The 11701-nt window shown below is 35.2% G+C and overlaps 1 protein-coding gene across 2 annotated transcripts in view; it reads right to left on the bottom strand.

Moving 5' to 3' along the window:
• Nucleotides 1-658: 658 nt before the first annotated feature.
• SAMTL (mitochondrial substrate carrier family protein) overlaps nucleotides 659-11701 on the bottom strand; it is a 50764-nt gene continuing 39721 nt past the window's right edge. For both annotated transcript variants that reach the window (XM_089821991.1, XM_089821992.1), the window contains exons 7-8: nucleotides 1663-1896; nucleotides 659-1561 (exon numbers count right to left, since the gene is read on the bottom strand). In XM_089821991.1, coding sequence (XP_089678117.1) covers nucleotides 1211-1561; nucleotides 1663-1896 — 585 coding nt within the window. In that variant the 3' untranslated portion in view covers nucleotides 659-1210. The remainder of the gene's footprint in view (nucleotides 1562-1662; nucleotides 1897-11701) is intronic.

The following is an 11701-nucleotide window of genomic DNA, read 5'->3' as shown; positions in this document are numbered from 1 at the left end:
TAGCATTTACTATTTTAAATCCAAATTTATTGATCTGAATTAATGGCTTAGATAAACGCTTCATTTATTTAATTTTCCTAAACATAATGCAAGTGGTACTTTTTTCCATTGCACAAAATAAACAAAGCTCAGATTTTTCCAAATAAAGGATGAAATGATTCTGCCATCTGTAAGGCATCGAATACACATACTGGGAGAGCCACATGCACAGATGGTTCTAACTGATATTCAACATACCAGTGCCATTATTTTCCCAGAATTTCTAACAAACCATCACACTTGGAGAGGGTTGAGTTGCTCATACTTCCGAGCTAATCAAAAAGTGGATCTCAGCAGTCCATATGTAAAGTTATAAAGCTTGGAGCCCAAAGATGGGCTCTCAAGGTACAGGGATTTATTTTCTGTGGTGAACGACTATCGTGAGGATACAATGTTCAACATAAATTTGCCAAACAATGACTATCCATACATTTGCCTGAACATAACCACTCAGATATGTCCAAGTATTGCAAACCGTCCACCCCAAATTTTCCAAACAATGAATATCCATACATTTGCATGAACAAAACCACTCAGATATGTCCGAGTATCGCAATGCATATAACTCTTGCTGTAGGTATGTTCACAAATATATTTACATACAGAAAACAAAACAAAATTAACTCCAATGTCTCTTCTCCCATGAATTTGTAACATGCTTATGTACATAAAATATTCCAGTAAAATTGCTGGAAAATGGGTATGATGAATCTGCTATTCTTAACATATAGCAGAGTCATGGCCCAAGGTAGTGGATGCATATCATACGATAACATTACTCTTAATTCTGATGTGCTCGGCCAATAAAGCCTGACAGTATTACATGAATGCATTCCCATTACCCAAATAACAAAAGGTAACTGATGAATCGGAGTAAATTCACCATCATCTTTGATTGGCCATATTTAGTATGCATATTAAAAATGCACCCATACCAAGCAATTCCCATTAGAACAAAAATTAAAGACTGCAGCCACAAATTCCAACGAGCAGCAGTCTTGTTCTCTAATAAATTCTAAATTAAACCACCATTAGTAGGCAAACCTGATGGTGTATGTTTTTTATCCGCTGCAGTGCAAAACTTTACGTTAGGGAGAGCTGGAGTGCTCAAAACAATGACTTGATTCACTTGATTGGAACAACAAAATGTCCAGGGGAGTCATCATCTATTCTATCCAGCTTTTACAAGCTTTTTCTCCTGGGCAACTACATCAACATTGTCGTCTGCCTTATCCATTGCCTTTTTTGCCAACTCATAACCTGCAAAATTCATTGCTCCAAGAGGTGCTATCCAAAAAAAACGAGGCACAGCTCCCTTGAAAAGGCCAAGTGGACCATCTTGTTTCAAAATTGAGAAGGTAATGGCAACTATTGTTGTAGGTTCACCAGGGGGGCTTGTCATCATCCTAGTCTTCATAACATCGAAAGGAGTTGTAAGAACTGCTGCAAATCCACCGGAGAGAGCTCCAACTGCAATGATCTCCCATGGTGCCAATTCACGGTTTGCAAGCCGCTGAGCAAGCTACAGAATTCCAAAATAAATCGACTGTAAAATGAAAAAGACAAAACCTACAAGTCAAAATCAGTGTGATTTAATATTTAGTAGTTTATTTTGCAATTTACCTTTGTGGACTCAGCATACAGTCCCATGCCAGCAACATAGAATGGAACTTCACGAAAAAGCATTGCCCCAGCTCCACGGAAAAAGCCTTGAGGACCATCTTGCTTCCATGTACCAATAATCGCAGCTCCAACATTGTCAAACATACCAACCTGGAGTCTTTGCTTCAACACTTCACATGGTGTCCTTACAGCGGTTCCAAGAACAGTGCCAGTGAAAGAAGAGAGAGATTGCACCTATTGGTCCATAGAAGAATCATTTACAATCATTATGTGCATATGGCATGAACTTTGATTAGATAGTTTCATTCATCAATCTACGAAAGAAAGTTCAGATGACATAGAACACAAATTGCTTCAACGGCAAAAAACCCTACACAAATGTGTAAGTAAAGAGGAAATTATGTTACTGTCTTTCACAAATAAAATGACTTCACATGGCAGCAGGAAACAATAGACTTTAAGTAGTTTCATAGCCTATTTTGAGTTTGTTAAAGATCTGCCTGACTGATCAAAACAATAATCAGATTCATTAACTATTTAAAATTGCAATAGTGCATCTACTTCATATCCTGATAACTTGATTCAGGTCCTGGGGAATATCCAATGGACACACTTTAAACTTCTAGAACTGAGATGTGTTGTTTTCAGAAGCAAATATCAAACAAGAATTCAGAAACAGAAGATAGCATTGAGTTCTTAAGATAAAATGTTACACACAGAAGCAAAAATCAAACAGTAGTCAAAATTACAGGAGGGAAGTAGAGCTATATTTATCTTCTTATCTATGTATATTTAAAAAAATATTCACACAGAGGGAAAAGAACTGTTACAGAAGATGAAATGCTTGTTCCTCCATGAATGAGTCTTGACCTTCAACTCATTTTATGCATCATTTTACACAACATTATTAGGTTTGGAATCACAGAAAATTGTTGAAACTGTGTTTTTCAAAAATAAAATGAAAGATATGGCTGGTTCAAAAGAAAAGTGAAATATAAATTTATGCTGAAAATTTCAGGAAAATAAAGAAAATAAAATACTAGTATGCATGCCATAAAAGACTCTAGATTTTCTCTTTTCCAAATTTATATCAGCATTCACTGCTTATATGATTATTCTAATTGTTCTTCTTAACCCGTGGGATTGAAGTTCTCACATGTAGAAGCATTAAAAAAATTAGCCTGTGGCTTCAGGGTTTACAAAACAATGTCCGAGTATTAAGATAATATCTTATACTTTCTATAATAGTCAACTACTTGTCTGTAGTCCATCTTTTAGTCTAGATAGGAATTTTCCTATCCCGTCTCTTTTTTCTTCAGTCCAGATAGGAATGTTTCCTATCCTGTCTCTAGTTTTGTTTCTAATTCCGTCTTCAGTCTACATTGTTTCTTTTAGAAACAACGTCCTTGTAATTCTTTATAAGGAGCACATTTGTTCCTCTATTAACCAATGAATCATCCGGAAATCCGTTAATCTGCCAACTCTTCTTGAATCTTGTAACACTGAGTACAACAAATTTAGAAAAGCATTAGAACACATGATCCTCAAGTATGTTTTTCTAATGGTTTGTCAACATATATACTTCAACTCACAACTTGGATCAGAGATTTTCAGAATCAAAACCTTCTCAGAAAGGGTGGATGCACCATTTCATATTCTCATGTACCCACAATGAAGTGGAAAAAAGAGTATTTTCATTTTCAAAAAGCTTCTGAAAAGATACTGTTAGGTGATACGATCCAGATGGAGTACAACCCTTCAGCCCCTAGACTAAACATTGGCATGTTGAAGTTTGAATATTATAGAAACACTAGTGAAAGAAAAGAAGCTGCGAAAGCAGGAAAAGATACTGCATATTAGCATCTTCAAAGAAAAATTAAGCAATTGATTGTCAACTTCTGTTGATTCATTAATTCATTGCAGGAAAAGATGGCGCATGGTGATGTTGGATTAGCAGACTCAATCAGAGAGCCTTAACAAGGATAGAAACCATGGCCACAGCACAGAGAAGAGGTATACTGGCAGATAATATAAGTGAAAATGAAGAGGAAACAGAAGAACCAATTGAACAAGATGAATATATGAATAAGCCCTTCATAAGTGTTTTGATTCTTATTAAAAATCAGCCACAAATGAAGACTGTAACACAGAGAGTTCAAATATAGAAGAACTGTTTGATTGAATCTTTGAGATGGAGACCTACAAAACAGTGAAATTGGCGGGCACCAAGCCAAAGTGTCCTGCATCCCTGTAAGATCTGTCTATGGAGATAGCCACCCAAGATCTAAAGGGCTAATGGAAAGCACAAAACAATATGACAAGATCAAACTATATTCCTACCAAAAAAATACAAATACAATGAATGTACAAAGTATGAATCTTGGTTATATATACCAGGGTCAGATGTAGGACAACGTAAGTTTATGACATTAATTTTATAATGTGAAACATGAAGCGATGAACATCCTATATATACCCTAAATGTGCTTAGGTGATAAGTTGTGAAAAAGACCTAAGAGTGGAACTAAATAGGTAATACCCTTATTCACACCAACAGCTCCCTTGGTGCAACTTGGAGGGAACAAAAAATATGCAAAGATGGGCCCTAAATACTATAGCTCAAATGAGGTACCCGTGTACAAAGAAGTCTCTCACAAATGGAGAAATGGAGAAAGACGCAATGGGACAAAGCTCCACCCCAAAAGTGAAAAAAACACAAGAAAAATGCTCTATACAATATAAGAAGGATAAAACCTCATGGAAGGAAATATCCCACACATAAGAGAGCAAAGAAAGCCAAGTGAAACCCCTGAAGAAACATCGTGCACCTGCAAGAGAGCATACAAATGATCAAACTCACTCTTACCAAAGGGTTTTCTCAAGATATACCTGCAACCTGCTCTACTGTAGGACGATGTGGCAAATCAATGGCTCTCAATGTGTTTGGCTTGCTGATGTTGAAACAACCTCTGAGAAATTTGGATGACACTCTAAATGTTGTAATGAATGACGACCAGTCATGGAATAGTAAAGCCAAACTTAATCAATATATTCTTAAACCAAATAGCCCAATAGCAGCATTAAGAGCTCCTAAATACTCAACCTTGGTTGAGGAAAGAGCAATTGTATCTTGCCTCTTACTCTTCCAGCATATGTAACCTGAACCAAAATTATCGACATATGATTATCAAGATTGCCAACCCAATCAAAATATATTTATCCAAGCAAGTCTAGTCTTACATATTGCACAGTGAATACAATAGCACTTGTACCCTATAAATAATGTAAGATGTGTTTGGAAGCTTTCCAACAAAGATCGTGCTTCCTACATAAGGCAAGTGTGAGTTACATAGACAAGGCTCCCAACAAGCTAGACAATATAATATGGCATTAATTAGTGGAGTAAAACACTTGGCCTCAAGCTGGCCTCCAAACAAAGAGGGAGTTGATGAAAGTTTACAATCAGCCATGTGGCACTGAGCAAGTGGATCAAGAACATAATTGAGTTCAGCAAGAGTGATTCCCAGACAAGATTGTATGATCTCCATCCCAAGAAAGTAGTACATAGGGCCCAAGTCGATCATTGCAATTCTAGAATACAAAGAAAATTTGACTCTGCCATTGTGGATGATGAACTTCCTTTAATAATGAAGTCATTGTCATAGAGAACAAGAAGCAAATGATTCTTCATGTGATAAAATGTAAACATTTGAATCCACATGAGGCCATTGATAAACGTCCTCAACTTGGGAACCAAAGAAGAATCTTAAACAAATTCCTACAATTGCTCCATGTAAATATCCATGAAGAGTCAAGCACGTGGAATTCATCTTTAAAACGGCATCAAAGATCTGTGAATAATCAATACCTAAAATCTGTGAGAAACCTTTAGCCACAAGTCATGCTTTGGACTTTTCACAGCTCCATCTGCTACGTATTTGGTCTAATAGATTCAATTACATCTAACCATCTCGATACACCAGGCAGTGAAAGAGTTCTCCAGTGTTTCTCTCAATTCCTAAGCACGAGAACATGGAGACTAATATCCAAGAATTGCATTATATTTCCAAAAATTTGGGTACATGTAATCCTATAGTTTTTAATCTGTTTATCAAGATTCAGATATTTTAATTTCCAGTTAAATATTCCACACAACAGTATTAACTCACAAACAATAACGCTCAATTAATCCAGATTTCTAAAAGAGAATCTTATTTCAAACATAAATTTCAATTATAATACATGCACTATGGTTCAAAATCGGAGTTGTTAAAAACACTTGACCAAACAAAGCTCTCTCCATTGACCTACCTCTTGCCTCTCTCCCCCTTCATTGAAGGTTTCTATTATGAAATTTCATTCTTCATAATAGAGCCTTCATTGCACCTTCAATCTGATCCACCCCCTTAAGCATCTCATCCCCTTCCCCAAGGATCCTTTGGATCATCTTCACCACACAGATGGCTACAAAATAACCTATTCTTGCGGCGCAACATACATAGGCAAAATGGAACAATCTATCAGCACTAGGATCAAAGAACACCATACTGACATCAGACATGAGCATATTCTCAAGTCAGCCCTAGCTGAGTATCCCCCTTCTACAATCACCATATCCCCCTAGCCACCATCTTTTTGCCAAGGAAGACAATTTCTTCAAGCAAAAACTCAAAGAGACCATTGAAATTAACCAACATTTGTCCAACCTCAACCATGATGCAAGTTGGAATCCTACCTTTTCTTGAAAACCATTGTCATCCCACTTTCAAATCCATCAGGATCCTTCATCCACGCCCAATCAGACCCCAATTCTTTCTTTGGATTCATCCCCTTGAGTTCCACATCTTAAACCACTTCCCTACCATTCTTGCCCCCTCATCCACTCCCTCCTTGTATCCACATGTTTGTGTTTTTCTCTCAGTTTCTTCCCCCTAGAGGTTCTCTTTGTTTCCTTCTAGCAGTTTCTTTCATTTTCTTCTTCCTTTTCATTTTTCCAATTTTCTTTCTTGATGTTATTTGTTGTTTTATTTTTATTTATTTTATTTTTTACATTTAGGTTTCTTCAAGTCTTTTTTTCTTCTTGTTTATTTTTTGTATTTTCTTAGTTGCTGACTCTGGTTTAGGGCCAGATTCAGCTTCAAGAATCCGATTCCTGGACTTTTTTTCCCATTATGATTCGTAAGGATTCGTGTATATATATATGGATTCGTGCGTACTTATTCCAAGTTTGGTCTGTGGGTCCACGTGGATTCGAGACAGATGCATGTCGGATCTGTTTAGGGTCCAGTTTTGACCTTGTGGGTTCGTCTGAATTCACAGACCACAAAACCAGATGAATCCACAGGATCAAATCCAGACCCTGCATGAATCCAATACATACTAGTTCCCGACCCCGGACCACATACAAACCCAGATCAGGTTCAGGGCCTGGATGCGCGAATCTAGTAACTAAGTCAATGTATTTTTTATCACATTTGTTTTAGTATTTTTTTGTTTTTATATTCTCTTCCTTTTTATTTGTTGCCCTTTTTGTTTTTGGCCTTCAATTTTTTTTGTTTTATTTATGAGATTTGTTTAACTTTTTTTATCCTATTTCCTCCTAGTTTCCCATGAGAGCGCACAGACAACATATTTACTTGTATATGAATTTATTTTTATACATGTATACAAATCTATTATATATACATATATACATGTACAAATTCATACATGTGTGTGTGTACATTGGCATTTAGGTTTGTGATTATTTTGGTTTTTGTTCTTTTCATGTATGAGTAATTTTATAGTTTTATCATAATTTATTTTATTTTTCAATTTTTTTCCATAAATCCCTAGAGCTGTCCTCACTCCTCTCCTTTTCTTCTTTAGTTTTCGCAACCCTTACCCTCTCCTTTTATTTGGCCATTTTAATAACCATCATACTATTCTTTTCTCCTACTAGCTATCTTGTTTCCTAGTGGGGGATCATGGAGTTTGATGTCTAACGTCAAACAAATAAACTCACACAATTGATTCTCACAGCTTTGTATAACATCAAGGACAGTGGAAAGTTGAAACCATATGTCTACACCTAGTGATTATAAAGAATGTACTCATCACCACTTTGTACTTATCATGTTGTAGCTTTCCATCCATAATATCAATAGCAAATGTGTTTTTGGCAAATTTAACTATCATAGAAACCTTCCAATTGACAAATATAGTTATCATAAAACAGAAACAAGGTTTCCTAAGAAGCTTGCTTACCCTTTTCTATTTATTATTCAAATCCTTTTGACTAGAGAATAGTTCCAAGATACAATGGTCCATCTTCACCACAAAATTCCCATAAACCAAGTATAATTGCTTGAGCTTAGCTAATGCATGAATGATGGCTAAGTTTGTCATTCTTTAAAAAAAAACAAAGACAAATCTAGAATAGCCATATAGAACATGAATGCATTACCCCCTTGAGAGTGTCCAAAGTCTCTATGCTAATGTACTTCAAGATAAGGCCCCCCCTATTTAAAAAATGTGTCAACGAGGCTGCAAGCTATGAAAATAGTACTTGCAAAATCTCACAAACCCCCTCAAGTGTGATAGAGTCCTAGGGACAAGGGCAATCCCTAATTGCCTTAATCTTCTCCTCTTACATGCTAAACCCTTCAGTACAACACTTAATCGTTCATCCCAAATAAAGTATATCAACCAAACCAAACTCACATTTGGATGCTTGGGCATAGAATGAATGCTGCTCTAGCATGCCAAGCACCTCATTTATGTGGTCCAAGCGATCCTCCCATGTCTTATTGTAGATCAAGGTATCATCAAAGAAAACCAACACAATCATAAAATAAGTGTGTGCTTTGTGCAAGATTGAAGGGTGGTAGGTGTTTAGTTAGCCCAAATGGCATTACCAAGAACTCGTGACCATAATGAAATCTAAAAGTTGTTTTCTGCATACCCTCATCCTTAATCTTTATTTGATGACATCTTAACAATAAATCATTCTCACTTCAAAAACCAAATCCATCTCACCAATGCAAATCACATAGAAATTATCTTTCATTCTATGCCTTCATAGGGTCAATTCCAGCTACTGAATTCTTTGGGTGAAATGAATAGTAAACAAATCTGTCACTATAACATTAAACCCCTCAAATTCTTTCATCCTCAAACCCAACATAGATACCAATCTGTCAAAAATTAAGTTGTCGGTTGCCACACTATCAATCAAAACCACCATCCTGAATCATTGGAAGGCTCCTTTTAACACAAACAAGGTGGCATCTGGGTGTTCCTATAAGTGTTGCAAGTGTGCTGCCGAAATTCCCTCCACCTTGACCCTCGTGATCAACCTCAGCTTCAGATTACCCTACGTAAGATTCCTCATGAAAACCACCTCTATATTGTTGTTTCCCCACACACGTGGCGCAACTACCATGGCTGTCTACAATTTGCAACTACTAACAAACCATGCTATTTCATGTTGCATTTCAAGTGAAAACACATCGTAACTTTGCATTTCAAGTGCCAACAACAAAGTACCCCACCACTTTGAATATGTGTCTCTATCATGAGTAGCCTTTGCACTCTTGGCTCACATAAAATTTCTACCTTGTGAAGCAATTCTTTACAGATGGAAGTCTTAATTGCATTTTGAAACCCCTTTAGCTTGTAAGTAATGTCCCCTTTTCCTATTTAATTTCTGATCTCCTTAACTTCTTGACTGATATAAATGCCATACCCTGATTTTTACAGACCTTGATTTCATCTAAAAAATGATGTGATCTTACAATTTTGCACGGGCACGGTAGCTCTTTAAAATTCTTCCCAAAGAAATCACTATTTGCTTATTCTTTTGTATAAGACTCTTTCGTAAAAGGTTAAGGTTTATAATCATACCCATTGCTAGAATTGATTGGAAATAGGTTATCTAGATAGCATATCTGCAACCGTAATAGCACTAGTTTTGAGATTTCATCACCAAATGAAATTGTTGTAAAAATTGAATCCACTTGTACCTTGTCTTTTGCAGTTTATTCTTGACAAGCAAATATTTTACGGGTTGATGGTTAGTATGCACAATAGTTCCTTTACCAAAAAAATTATGCCTCCATTTATTATGGTTAGAACTAATGCATTTAACTTCATCTTCTATGGTTACCATGGCTTTTTTGAGATGCAGTTCATATAGCAATTTCCAGCAATAACCATTTATATATGCATCTGGGAATGACTACAATTGTTCTGATTCATTTTGTACAGCATTCTTGGCAAAAAAATTAACCTTTCCCTTACCTTTGAAATGTTTAATTTTTGGTTTATCAATCTATCATCCACCTTGTAATGTCCCCTAGTTAATCGGCTTGAATGTCAGGCAGCTATTTCCACTTACCACACACTCTGTCAAAGTTTTATCTTCTTCAACCAAGTAATAGGAATTATATCAAATTTTAACTGTTGTTTTAAATTGAATATCTAATATAATATATCGGCTAGTGATGGCAAATAATTTAATGTTTTGGAATATAATATTTCTATCCTTATAATGACCCCAATTGAGACTCTGAAATAGTCTTATCAGTTTGTAATATTCTGATATCAGTTGTAGTGTGAGTTCCTTAGTTCACTGATAATCCCTAAGAGATTAAGCTGCTTCACTAAATTAGATAGAGCCAATGATTTCTTCTGAATGTTGAATGACTGGAATGAGAACAGGACATTAATAAGTTACCAATTGATAATGATCAAATTCTATTAGAACTCCTCTTTTCTCATATAAAGAGAGAATAAATTAATTGATGTCGGCAAACTTGATACGCAAAGTGTGACTCTCAGTGTGTTATGAGAGCAATCCTTGAACTCACTCCCGTTTTAGATATATTACAGTATTACAGTTTTATTATTTCTTGCTGGTCGATATTAGTTCCTTTTTCTACAATATGTGATTACTCTATCGAGTATGTCTCGTCTGTTTTGATGATAGTTAAAGGAATAATAATCCTTCTATTTGTGGGTATATTTCCATGGGATATGTCTTTGGCCGATTAGAGATGTCAACGTTGACAAGGAATGAACAGTATATATTTTGAATGCAATATGATGTGTATGTGACAGATTGGGTCACGTGGCCTACCATGAATCTTCTTGTTCGGTGGGGTTATGGCTATGATGCCATCTACCCGTGTTAGTCAGTTCTATTACTGAGTTCGCCTTCTCTCTGTGATGGTCTCCATTTCATATTTCAACAGTCTTTCCCTATTCGCTGTCCTTTGTCTTATGTGATGACTGGGAGTCGCTTGTTTCTTCTTACCAGAGATGAATTATTATTTGTTATCCAAGATGTATTGTATTCTATGATCTGCCTTTCCTTATTCGAACCCTATCCTGCTTAATATTCTTCCTCGTGCCTTCTCCAAGAGACATATCGATTAGATGCATCTCTTTGTAAAGTATTGATTGTTTCTATGAATCATATACATATGGTTTAGCATCTATGTTAATTGTTAACTATCCATTCATATTAGGAAATATTGGTTGTAATTGAGATTATATATTATGTTATAAAAATATTATATTATATTATAATGAGATTATATATGTATTCGATTCATGAGTTTAGCTATGAAATAATAATATTGATATTTTTATTTATTTATCTATGTTATTTAAAGTATACTTTATTATTTGTCAATTTATAATAATATTGTATTACTTTAAACATTATCATTGTTATATGCTAATCATGTCTTCGCAATTTATTATTAATAATTGGTCACAAAAATATTTTTATTTTTATTTAGTTATAAAGATATAAGTATTATTGTTACACTAACAATATATTATTATATTATATTATATCATATTATTACTATTTATTAATCATTTATATATTATATTTATTATTTCAATATTGTGTTATTTAATTAATTTGAGCTCTGAGATTGGGGATATCACACACCTTTCTTGTTCACATCCTCCACATGATATGTTTGAACACATTATTTTCCACGTGATATGTTTGAACACATTATTTGTCCAAGTCCTTCAAATTGGA

This window comes from Cupressus sempervirens, chromosome 3, assembly GCF_028749045.1.
Source record: "Cupressus sempervirens isolate cs-2001-9-10 chromosome 3, ASM2874904v1, whole genome shotgun sequence".
Taxonomy (NCBI): Eukaryota; Viridiplantae; Streptophyta; class Pinopsida; order Cupressales; family Cupressaceae; genus Cupressus; species Cupressus sempervirens.
This window is presented reverse-complemented; position numbering and strand designations above follow the sequence as displayed.